Source organism: Nematolebias whitei, chromosome 2, assembly GCF_014905685.2.
Source record: "Nematolebias whitei isolate Nwh7 chromosome 2, NemWhi1, whole genome shotgun sequence".
Lineage (NCBI taxonomy): Eukaryota > Metazoa > Chordata > Actinopteri > Cyprinodontiformes > Rivulidae > Nematolebias > Nematolebias whitei.
In genome coordinates, this window is record NC_056499.1 from 23,734,824 (window position 1) to 23,746,367 (window position 11,544).

Below are 11,544 nucleotides of genomic sequence, written 5' to 3' on the forward strand. Positions count from 1 at the left end.
GGGGGGGGGGGGGGGGGGGGGGGGGGGGGGGGGGGGGGGGGCTGTTAACTAGAATGCAGTTTTTTGTCAAGAAGAGTTATTTTATATATATATATAAAAAGAAATAAATGGCATCAGAACAGTGCACACTATTAAGAAGGAGACAGGAATGATCACAACCAGGAGCAGTTTGATGAGCAGCCATGTAAACAGCTCTGTGCCTTTAGAGAAAGAGACGGATTAGCCCTTTTATTTTATTTTTTAATTATTGACCTAAATGTGCCATAAATGCCTTCGCAGATAGACTCTTTATTGAGCCCCAATGGGGAAAACAAATGTTTGGCATCAGCAGAAAACAGTCTTACTGTGCAAAAGTCAAGAAGTCATATACAGCAGTACGTTCTAATGCATGATTGTATTTGGCATATAAACATTTTGTCTTGCAGTGCCATTCAGTATTTATCTTATTGTTGTAAATCTTTAGTTTTATTGTGCACAAAAGTAACTGTGATATGTATTGTTTTGCTGCCATGCTGATGATATGTTATTGCAGATTGGCAGAAGATTATGACACCAAAGTGATTGTTTACATGTTTTACAGATGAAGTTTCTTAACAAAGAAGAGCTAACTTTCTCTTTACATGGCAGTGATGCAGTTTCAGGTTTCCAGTTAAATAAACAGAAACATAGACCTTATATTCAGTTGATATTTGTAGCTGTAGTTCATTTATATAACACCCTTGTTGACACGGTGTGGTCTTCTGGTGTTATCTTTGAGAATTATGTGACATAAATGGTTTTTTTTTATGTATCTATTTATCAGCTATAGCATTTATGCAATCGGATAGTGTGCTGACACACTGTATTCATATTATTAGAATGGGTTCCTGAAGAGAAAAAAAAAATCTAAACAAAGAAGTTAAGACATCCTGGGCACTGAACGTACCGCACATATCTCCCACACATTTTCTCCACAGTGATTAATGCCACTCTGAGAGGAGGCAGAGACGGCTGTTGCTAGGATACACGGCAAGGTGAAGTGCAGGCGATTTAAACAAAAGAAAAGGAGGAGGGCACCACCGACAGAGCATGGCATCACTAGCAATAACCTCTTTGTTTCATGCTTTCTTCCTCAGCTGAACTTTTATTATTTTGATCATGCTCTTCCCCCCCAAAAAGGCCGTGTAACTCCGAGGAGTGAAAGAAAAACAGGTGGTCAGACAAAGCACTGCGGTTGTCTGTTCTCGTTCTTTTCACCTGGAGATAGGCTGCGATGGTTGGCAGTAATCAAAGGCCCACACCTGTCTGACAGAGCCCTATGAACAGCAGATCCAATGGTAAGACAGCCGGGATCCTTTGTCACAAAGTCACTGCTTTGTTTAAGATTTAGAAAATTGCACAGTAGATTAAATAGTGTTGAGGTGCTGCATAGAGTATCACAGAGGCATTTCATCGTTTTTACAGCTTAACTTTTAAGACAAATGTTTGTTCATTTTCATTTTTTGGTCATTATGCTTTCCTTAAAAATCACGTCTGTTTTTATATGTACAATTCACCCTTTTCAGTCACAGTTTTAATTATTATTTTTTATATATTATTCAGTGAATTTTCTGTCCTTTGGAAACAAATCAGAGATGCTATGTAAAGCGATGATTTGAAGGACTTGAACGGACCGCTAAATAGGGAAATGTGAGATGAAAAGATGTTAGAAGGAGGTTGCATTTTCTTTCCGTTCTCTTACAATGGTCTTTACGTTGCGTGGGCTCACAGGACATCAAAGGACAGTGTTGGACAGACGAGGAGTCAGATGGAGAGAATGAACCTGAACAGTTTCTTTATGGAATTCAGGTAAAGAAGGCACACTTACCTCTCTGCTGAAAGTGGTTTTGTCAAGATATTAATCTTTTGTTTTCTGTATTGGTACTAGTCACAAGCATATTTTTGTTGCATGGGTTTTCTTTTTTTAAAATCAACATGTAAACCAGAGAAATTGCATTGCCTTTAAAAATGCAGTGTGAATGCTTATTTCAGAAGAACTTGCTAAAAGAATCGGTGAAATTAGCTAAAAACATGCTGAAATGTAGCTGAAAAAAAAACAAAAAAACAACCCCAAATGAGCCTAAAGTAGCAGAAGAAAGCAGAAAGAACAAATATTTGCTGAATTATATTTAATTAGCAGAAATGAACACAAAATTTAGGAAATTAGCAAACATTAGCATCAAAATACAGTCGTAGCTGAAAGTGCAAAAATAGCTGAAAGGAGCATAACAAGCTGAAATTAGCATAAAAAGTTATTTAGGCTGAAAATAGCAGAAATTAACATGTAAAGTTTGAATTTATCTGGAAACAGCTGAGATTTACTTAAAATGCTAACAAGGTAGCTGAAAAGTTAGAACAAGCTTAAATTAGCAGAAGAAATCAGAAAAAAAACAAATGCTTGCCCAATTAGGCTTAACATGCATGAGCACCAGAAAGTGGAAATTATCTGAGAAAAAAAAAAGCTGAAAGTAAAAAAAAAAGCTGAAACGTAGCTAAAAAAGCAGAAAGGAGCTGAAATTACCAGAAGCAAGTGGAGAGAGCACTTTTTTTCAGAATTAGGCTGAAAAAAAGTTGAAATGAGAGCAAAAAAATGTGCAATTAACAGAAAAAATTGAAACACATAAAAAGCTGAAATTAGCAGAAAGAAGTTCTAAGAATCACAAAAATGTCATAGTTAGCAGACACAATCTAAAAGGTTCACAAAACAGCTGAAAAACAGCTGAAAGTAGCTGAAAAAAGGTTTAAATTTGCACAAGGAAGCTGAAAGAATCTGAACCAGAACAAAATGTGAAAGGAGCAGTAAAAGGTTGTAAACACATCTAAAGATTTGAAGGATGGAAAATGAGCTCAGTTCATTTTCTATGAGAAAAAAATGGCAGAAAAGGCTATATATTTTAAAAAGCTAAAGTTGCACCAATACCAAAAGTCATAGCATCTGAACAAGCTGAACGTTTTGATATATGATTTGTTGAAATAGCATAGCAATTGTGGAGTGAGAAAGATGCTGAAAAATGTATGGAAGAAAAATGAATCACAATTGTGTGAATGCTTCATAAACATTCACACAAAAATGTAATTCAAAGGCTGACACTATTATACCATTAAAAAAAAACAAAAAAAACAACATCGTCTAAATAAATTACTAAGGCCCGGTATGATAATTTCTTCAATTTAGCTACATTCTGCCATTTGCATCATTATTTTGTGCAACACATTTTGTTGTTAGATAATTTAACTTGCACTGAAGGAACATTTACCAGCAACTTTATCCATTATTTGATAAAACACACATAATGACCACTAATGCATTTGCAGGGAAGCAGCCGCCAATTTTTAATTCTTTATCAAAAAACTGAATATTGGTCAGGTGTAGTTATTAACCTTTTGAATAGTTAGCACAAATGTCATGTCAACATGCTAAATAGCTGATTAGATAATTTCTCAGGTGGTGCAGAACAGATGGGCTCTCTGACTGACATTTCCATCCTAATGCTCCAATGAGCAGAGCAAATATTTTCATATATGTGAAGCTGAAAATGTCATATTTAATAAGACGCAAGGAGTAATTTATTTGAAGGTTTGAAAGCGTGCACAGAAAGCTAATACATGTGTTTTTGCACTAAGATATGTTGAATGTTCTAGAAATAAGTGATGCTCCAAAAATTACATCACTGTTTATTGTTGACTTCAATTTGTAATGAAGTCTCAAGCAAATTAATTTCCACAGCCAACATGCAGCTTTGTCTTATTTCATGAAGTTGATTGCTTTGATTCCACCTAAAATTTAAATTTGTTATCATTTTTTCCTTATCGCTATCTTTTAAGTGTTCTGATTGAAATGTAAATCAGGTAAAGCTCATTTTAGGCAAAGTCAGAACACATGAAAACCATGCAGGAAAGATAAGGATGGGAGTCAGGGATACGTAGTACACCCTCAAGAAGCCAGGCACATGGATGGAAAATCTGTTGGCTTTGGTTAATTAAGCTGTGGAAGATGTGATGCAAACTATTCTGAGAACATCTTAGCAAAATGTATTTTATTTTTAAAAAATTATGCAAAGTAGTGATGTGTATATAGTTTCTGTGGTGCTGGTGCTTTGTAGTGTGTGGGATATGTGTGGACAAACAGTGCTGAAACCATTGAGAATTCATTCGCTGCTATAACTGTGACCAGTGCTGCTTGTTGCAGGGGAGTTGTGCCGCTGACCTGTACCGCCACCCTCAGCTAGATGCAGACATAGAGGCTGTGAAAGACATCTACACTGACAGTGCTATCTCTGTCAGGTAGACGACACACTCACTCATGCTATTGGGAACATGTTTCTTGTTAAATAACTAAGTAGTGGCAAGAAAATCTGCACTGCCTGTCAAATGTTAAACAAAAACAAGCGTAATTTATCTGAGTTTAATGAGTAAAAATGATTGGAGTGTGACATTGCCCACATTTGTTGCCGTGTCTCCATACAGGGAGTACGGAACCATCGATGATGTGGACATCGATCTTCATATTAACATCGGCTTCTTAGACGTGAGTCAGCATTCTCTGTGCACTTCAAACACCGCCTCTGACTTTGCCCATTACTATTCTAATGCTGACATTTTGCAAAGTAACACATCATTTATAATGCATCGGGTGCTCACAAGTTATTTATGCAATGAGAAATAGCCCTAATTAGGCTGCTAAATCTGTGCGTTTGTGCATGTGTGTGTGTATGACTCAGGAGGAGGTTGCAACAGCATGGAAAGTTATCCGAACGGAGCCCATTATCCTGCGATTGCGCTTTTCCCTTTCTCAGTACCTCGACGGACCTGGTGAGTAAAGATGTCAGTGTGGATGTTGTTTTTTTTTTATGAGGAATGTATTTGTGACACTCATCGAGAGTGGGAGGCGAGTACATGTGGTGTACACAAGGGAAAGGGGGGAAAAAAATGTGTGTTTTTGTCTATTGTGTAATAATGTTAGTCATCTTTATTTATTCAGAGCCATCAGTAGAAGTTTTCCAGCCTTCAAGTAAAGAGGGATTTAGTCTAGGCCTGCAACTAAAAAAGTAGGTGAACAGATGACTATTAACTATTGACTTTTGTGCAACATCTATTTTTTAAAATGCTTTTCAGCTGAAGGTGTAACTCAACACAGATTGTTTTGTAATGTGGCAGGATCCTGAGCACATTCACCTCCCAGCAGTGGAAACACCTCAGCAATGAGTTCCTCAAGGCCCAGCAGGAAAAAAGGCATAGCTGGTTCAAAGCTGGAGGAACCATTAAGAAGTTCCGCGCTGGGCTCAGCATCTTTTCCCCCATTCCCAAGTAGGTCTTTCTTCCTCTCTGCAGGTCTATTAGAGCAATAGTTCAGATCCTTTGAAGTGTGGTTCTGTATCAAAGTTTTGTTAATATTGACCAAATGCATCTCATTACCTGTTCGTTTTTGGAACGGTCTCAGCTGTGGTTCCAAGCAAGCCGAGCTGAGCAAGCAGTTTTGATGTTAGCAAACTGCAGCAGGTGATTGGCCCGTGGGTTGACGTCATTGTATGAGCCAAGGCAGTACTGGCAAACTCCTCCAGAAGCGCCATTTTCAGTCAGATCGTTGAGTGTATGTGTACGTTGCTGAAATGGAGAGCTGTAATCACAGGTTATTCTGTTGTCGAATGATCAGGTGCAAACCTTTTTATCAATTTTGTCAGATGAGTGTATACAACATGAGCTCGACTGAGCAATGAGGAACAAGCGAGTTTACCGGGAGTTGTTGGAGAAACTGGCCGCCCACAGCTACACTCTCAAATTTAAAAAATATTATTATTGTTTTACAAATTAAAAAAAATGAAGTCCGACTACCGGATGATAAAGGATCACAATGGGCAAAGTGAGTCGTAACAAAGAAACTGAAGGAGGTTCACAATTCGTCGACGATCCCACCCAATGAGTGAGGGACACACTCTCATTGGAGACACACCTACACTTAAGTAGAACTGAATAGAAATAAAGTGATTAAATTGGTATTTAACAGAAGTAGTTTTGTTGTACGTATACAAATCTTGTATGCTTGTGTGACTACTTTTTCAGACAGATTTTTCTTAATTTTAGATCATTTATATGGTCAAAATTAAATGGGACACACATCAGAGGCAATGAGGGGTTCAGTGTCTTGCCCAGGGACACTTTGGCATGTGACTGCTGGTGGAATTGAATTCCCAACTCTTGCATTGGAGGACAACTGCTCTAACCACTCAGCCACAGCTGCCCAATGCTAATATACATCTACTTTCTTCACTCCTTGCAAGTATTAAATATAAATCCTATAGTTACCTTTACCTATAGCTGGTATTTTTTTTAAATCAAAGCTTTTATTGATCTTTGTTTTTTGAACATACAGAAAAAAAATTAAAACAAATACCCCCCCTCCCACACCGGATTAGTCACACACACAAAAATGAATTAAACAGGCATTGACATGTTTTCTACATACAACACAAAGGGCTGCCAAGTGTCCTAAAATCTTTTGACAGAACCCTTCAGGGTATGTCCGATTTTTTTCTAGATTAATATGATACATCACCTCTCTTATCCAGTGTACATATGCTGGAGTGTGTGGGTCCTTCCAACTGCACAAAACACGTCTGGCCAGAAGAGAGCCAAAATAAATTGCATCCTTCTCGTTCTTGCTTAAGGACATATCCACAGAGACCACCCCAAACAGTAAGATGAGTGGTGATAGGTGTACAGTTTTCCCACATATCCCAGTGAAGGTGTCAAAAAAAGATTGCCAAAGGTCTGCAGTTTGGGAGAGGTCCAGAATGTATGCAAGAGTGTAGCTGGAGTTTGTTAATGATTACGTGCGGGGTCCAGGTTGGCTTTGATCTTGGACAGCTTGCTTTAAGACCAGTGAGGCCGATGCACTACTTTGAATTGAATTACAGCATGCCTCAGACAGATTGAGGATAAACAAATGTTCTGAATGATCTTATGCCAAATTGAGTCCAATATGGATTTTTCCATGTCTGTTTCTCATTTCAGTTTAAGAGAGTCCAAACTGTCATGGTATGAACCGAGCAGTGTATAGATCTTGCTAAGGGCCCCCTTAGTATCAGACCTGCATTCAAAAGTCTTAACCACAAAATGTTTTTAGGATAGGAAAACAATCAGTATTTTTAATTACAAATAACACGTTTTGAGCAAGTAAAAATTGTGACATTTTTGTTTACATGTAAAGTCTTACAATAGCAGCAAGAAATGTGCCTAGTAATAATAGGATGGAAATGTAAATTCCTTGCAAAAGCTTGGGGGGAAATGGTAAACTGCAGAAAAAGGCAACAGTGAGAAGGAAGCTCTGACACAGCACACAGCTGGCTGGCTGACTTAAACTCAAAGCCTGACAAAAGTTCCCAAGGGAGAGGAAGACTGCCCAGCCTCTGTCTTATTCTTGGATGCTTTGACAGTTATGAGTGTACAGGGACTGAATCCTGGCCTTCTTGATGGTGGTCAGCTATACTAACAAGGTTATTTTTACATCCTAATGACTTGTCAGGAGTTTTATGTCGACTGGCTTCATGGAAAGTGTACTGGAAGTAATGGTGGAAGTGAGCACTGGTTTCTTGGACTCTTAACTGGTAGTGACTAGAGCTACTGTCGTAATGCATTTTTGTTCTGTTTCTAGTGTCTAATGCTAGCGTAGCATGAGAAATAAGAGCATAGATAATAACTTTAAAATTGTCCAGCTATGATACCAAAAAGATGTATTTTATTTTATTTTTATAATAAAAACACAGTAATAGCAAATATGTGGTTTAATCTCCCTGCTTTGCGACCAACACCTCTCCTCCACATTCTCCACAACTTGAACTATGATGACGATGAGATTTGTTTCCCATCAAAATAGTTGAGTTCTGTGCGTTTAATTTTTTACAGGTCTCCAAGTTTTCCTCTTATCCAAGACACAGCTTTAAAGGGGAAACTTGGTGTTCCTGAGCTGAGAGTGACCCGCCTGATGAACCGCTCCATCTCATGTACAATGAAGAACCCTAAAGGAGAGCTCTTCAGCTATCCACCAAACAGCCAGGTCAGAACCAGTCAGCTCCCAAATACTGAATGAAATTTGGTTTGACGTTTACTTCATGTACACAAACAACCGTTTGTGTACATTGCACTTATTTGTATTTGATGTATTTCACTGACGAGTCCTTATGTGATCATATACAATGAAGTTTTGAGTTCACATCTCAGAGCCTCATACCTTCACAGTTCTAATATGTATGTGATGATGTAAACTTCATACGGCTGTGTTTGATATATATATATATATATATATATATATATATATATATATATATATATATATATATATATATACACATTCCACTGTGAGCCACTTTGAACCCTTGTCTCACCTGCCATCTTATAATATTTCACCTGAGCCTTTCCCCATCCTCACTGAAAGATGGCTGGTGCACCCTTTCCCATAATGCTTTGTCTTCACTTGACTCATCAGACTGTGGCTGTCCCGGCGGCCAGGGCCCCAGCGCAGATTACCACGAGGCAGCTGATTGAATTGTTTTTCTCATCCCAGGCGGGCGGCCACTGCAAGAACATCCCCACACTGGAGTATGGCTTCTTAGTGCAGGTTAGAGCTTAATGAGATGTGGGCCCATAAATTTATGAATCTGGGTCACTGGACCATAACTAAGACAATGGTCTGAAGCAGTGAAGTAGTCTGTTTGTTCTAATAAATGTCATATTTTTATTGGATAAAAAAAATAAAAAAATAAAACTTTTTGGAAGTAAATTTACAGATGCTATTTCAACAATGCAATAAAACACATAAAACTTGCATTATTTTATTTTTTTTCCCTTTTAACCCCTTTTCCATCCCAGTTCGACCAGCAGAGTTTCCCTTCTTTTATCCCTCCCATGATCCTGCACATCCAGAGGGGAGTGATTACCATTGCACATCCATTAATATGTAAACATGTAGAGTAGCAGCAAATATTGAAAGTATTGAAAAATTGAAATAAAATAAGAACCTTTGTGTAAAAAGCAAACCAAAAAGAACATCCATCCATCCATCCATCCTTTTTCTTTACCCGCTTATTCCATTTTGGGTCACGGGGGTCGCTGGTGCCCATGTCCAGCAATCACTGTGCGAGGGGCGGAGTACACCCTGGACGGGTCGCAAGTCCATCACCGGGCCACATAGAGACAAATGAGACAAACAACTATTCACTCTCTCACTCACACCTAGGGACAATTTAGAGTTACCAATTAGCCTAACATGCATGTTTTTGGTCTGTGGGAGGAAACCGGAGTACCCGGAGAAAACCCACGCATGCACGAAGAGAACATGCAAACTCCACCCAGAAGGCCCCTGGACCGGGGTTTGAACCAAGGACCTGCTCGCTGAGAGGCAGCAGCTCTACCAGTTGCGCCACCGTGCTGCCCACCAAAAGGAACAAATAAACAAAAAAATAAATAAAATAACACAGGGGATGGGGGGTTTCAGTCATCACAACCAAACAGACTTTAAATAATATGACTCAGAAGAGGCCCTCAGATACTCTCAAACAAGTCCAGGGAGCCACTAATGGAGAATCTAAGCTTCTCCAGTCTGATGGACAGCAACAACTCCTTCACCCACCTGCTGTGCAATGAAGGATGAGATTTTTTTTCATTTTAACAGTATGAGACATTTTGCCAACAGGGTGGTGAAAGCAAGAACAGTCTGCTTGATCCTGGAGTTAGTAAGCTGTAGAGGGACATCAAATCTGGCCAAAAGCAGTTCAGGAGTGATAATTGTGTTGTATGCTGTATTAAGATTAGAAAATATTTCTGACAAGAAAGTGGCAAGCTTGGGGCAGAACTAAAACGTGTGAGAATGATTGGCTATGGATTGTCTACACCTGTAACATAAACTGGTTACATTAGAGTAGAACCTGAACAGCCTCAGATTAATATAAAGAACTCTGTACAACTTTAAGTTGTAAGAGGATGTGCCTTGCACAGATTGAGGATGAGTGGACCAGTCGCAAAACTTGTTGCCAATATTCACCTGGTAGTTTGGTTCCCAACTCGATCCCAGGAGGCTTCCCATATAGTGTGTCTAGATCTAAAGGGAATCATTAGTAGCAAAAGAGATCTGCATCTGGAGAAATTCTTCAACATATTTTTGAGCTAATAGAGATGAGTTGAGAAAAGTTAAATCTCCAATGTCTAGAAGGTGGGGCCCACATCGGGAAGCTAATTTCTACAGATACAGGGGTGTGGTCTGAGATAACAATGCGAGTGAACTCCTGTAGAAAGACAATTATCCAGCAGAACACAAAACAATCTGAGAGAATGAGTGAAAGATGTGGGAAAAACAGATAGAGCTTTGTCTAAAGGGGGTTTAGCTCACCATGGGTCAAATAAATCTAACTAAGTGATCATCGCCTTTAGGAAGAGAAGAGAAAAATATTTGAGATTTAATTCATCATCATCCCATGTGGGTGCATAAACACATGCCATTGTCACCGGAATGCCACATAGCCTATCTGAGATTATCACAAATCTACCACGAGGATCTTCAACAGAGTTTAATAGTTCAAATGAAACACCTTTGCTTATGAGGGTGGTTGGACCTCTTGCTCTTACTGGAAATTTAGAGTGATGCATTGCCCTATCCAGGGTCACTTGATCCGGTTGACGTCTGAGGAACAGAGATGAGTTTCTTTTTTTGATTTGCTTCAAATGAGTCATCACCTTATTATGTTTAATAGGATGGTTGGTGCCCTTCAGGTTCCAGGAAATAAAGCAAAGGCTCCCACCCTGAATCATCTGAAAAAGACCAGAGGAACCATGTTCCTCTCAGTTCTGATGAGATTCTTGAGCCAGGGGGATGGAGAAAGGGGATAGAAAAAATAATAATAATAAAAAAATGGATATCAAATCCCTCCACATCCCATCAATCCTCCTCCACCACCACCTTCTGTTGTCCAAGAGCCCACTTGATCCAACAACAAAAAAATGAAATGCATAATAAAAATATAAAGATCAAACAACACTATTAGCCACTGTCTAAAGAGCTGCATCTGAAGAGCAGTTACTGATATTACGTTTGCTTAAGGCCTACAAGTTTCAAAGAAAAGAAAACAATAAACTAAACAATTTGTATATTCTACATCAGAATAGAATATGTTAATGAGAGAAGGCAAATGAGGAATTGATTAGGTTAAAAGATTAAACAAAAGAAATAAAGACAAAATACTTGTATTTGTACCTATACAGTCACTGATATACCGGTACATACAGTATACTTAACATACATGCCTTCACACACCTATTATACACAAGTACATACAAACATACACACATTTATATATACACATGCACACATATACATACATACGTACATGTGCATACACAACAAAGCACATTCTCTCTCTCTCACACACACGCACCCAAACACACACACCTATATGCACTCGAAAACACATACAAATACCGGTACATATATACCCACCAACTTACCTACATTTATATACTGTACGTGCATATATATAT

General features: G+C 38.6%; 1 protein-coding gene across 3 annotated transcripts in view; it reads left to right on the forward strand.

The window, feature by feature from the left end:
• Positions 1 to 11,544, forward strand: part of LOC119423493 (protein mono-ADP-ribosyltransferase PARP6) — a 27,261-nt gene that overhangs the window by 756 nt on the left and 14,961 nt on the right. For 2 of the 3 annotated variants that reach the window (XM_037690892.1, XM_037690899.1), the window contains exons 2-10: positions 1,159 to 1,316; positions 1,750 to 1,827; positions 4,193 to 4,302; positions 4,486 to 4,546; positions 4,740 to 4,830; positions 5,000 to 5,066; positions 5,176 to 5,325; positions 7,921 to 8,071; positions 8,501 to 8,632. In XM_037690892.1, coding sequence (XP_037546820.1) covers positions 1,314 to 1,316; positions 1,750 to 1,827; positions 4,193 to 4,302; positions 4,486 to 4,546; positions 4,740 to 4,830; positions 5,000 to 5,066; positions 5,176 to 5,325; positions 7,921 to 8,071; positions 8,501 to 8,632 — 843 coding nt within the window. In that variant the 5' untranslated portion in view covers positions 1,159 to 1,313. The remainder of the gene's footprint in view (positions 1 to 1,158; positions 1,317 to 1,749; positions 1,828 to 4,192; positions 4,303 to 4,485; positions 4,547 to 4,739; positions 4,831 to 4,999; positions 5,067 to 5,175; positions 5,326 to 7,920; positions 8,072 to 8,500; positions 8,633 to 11,544) is intronic. The other variant, XM_037690907.1, reaches the window with a different exon arrangement.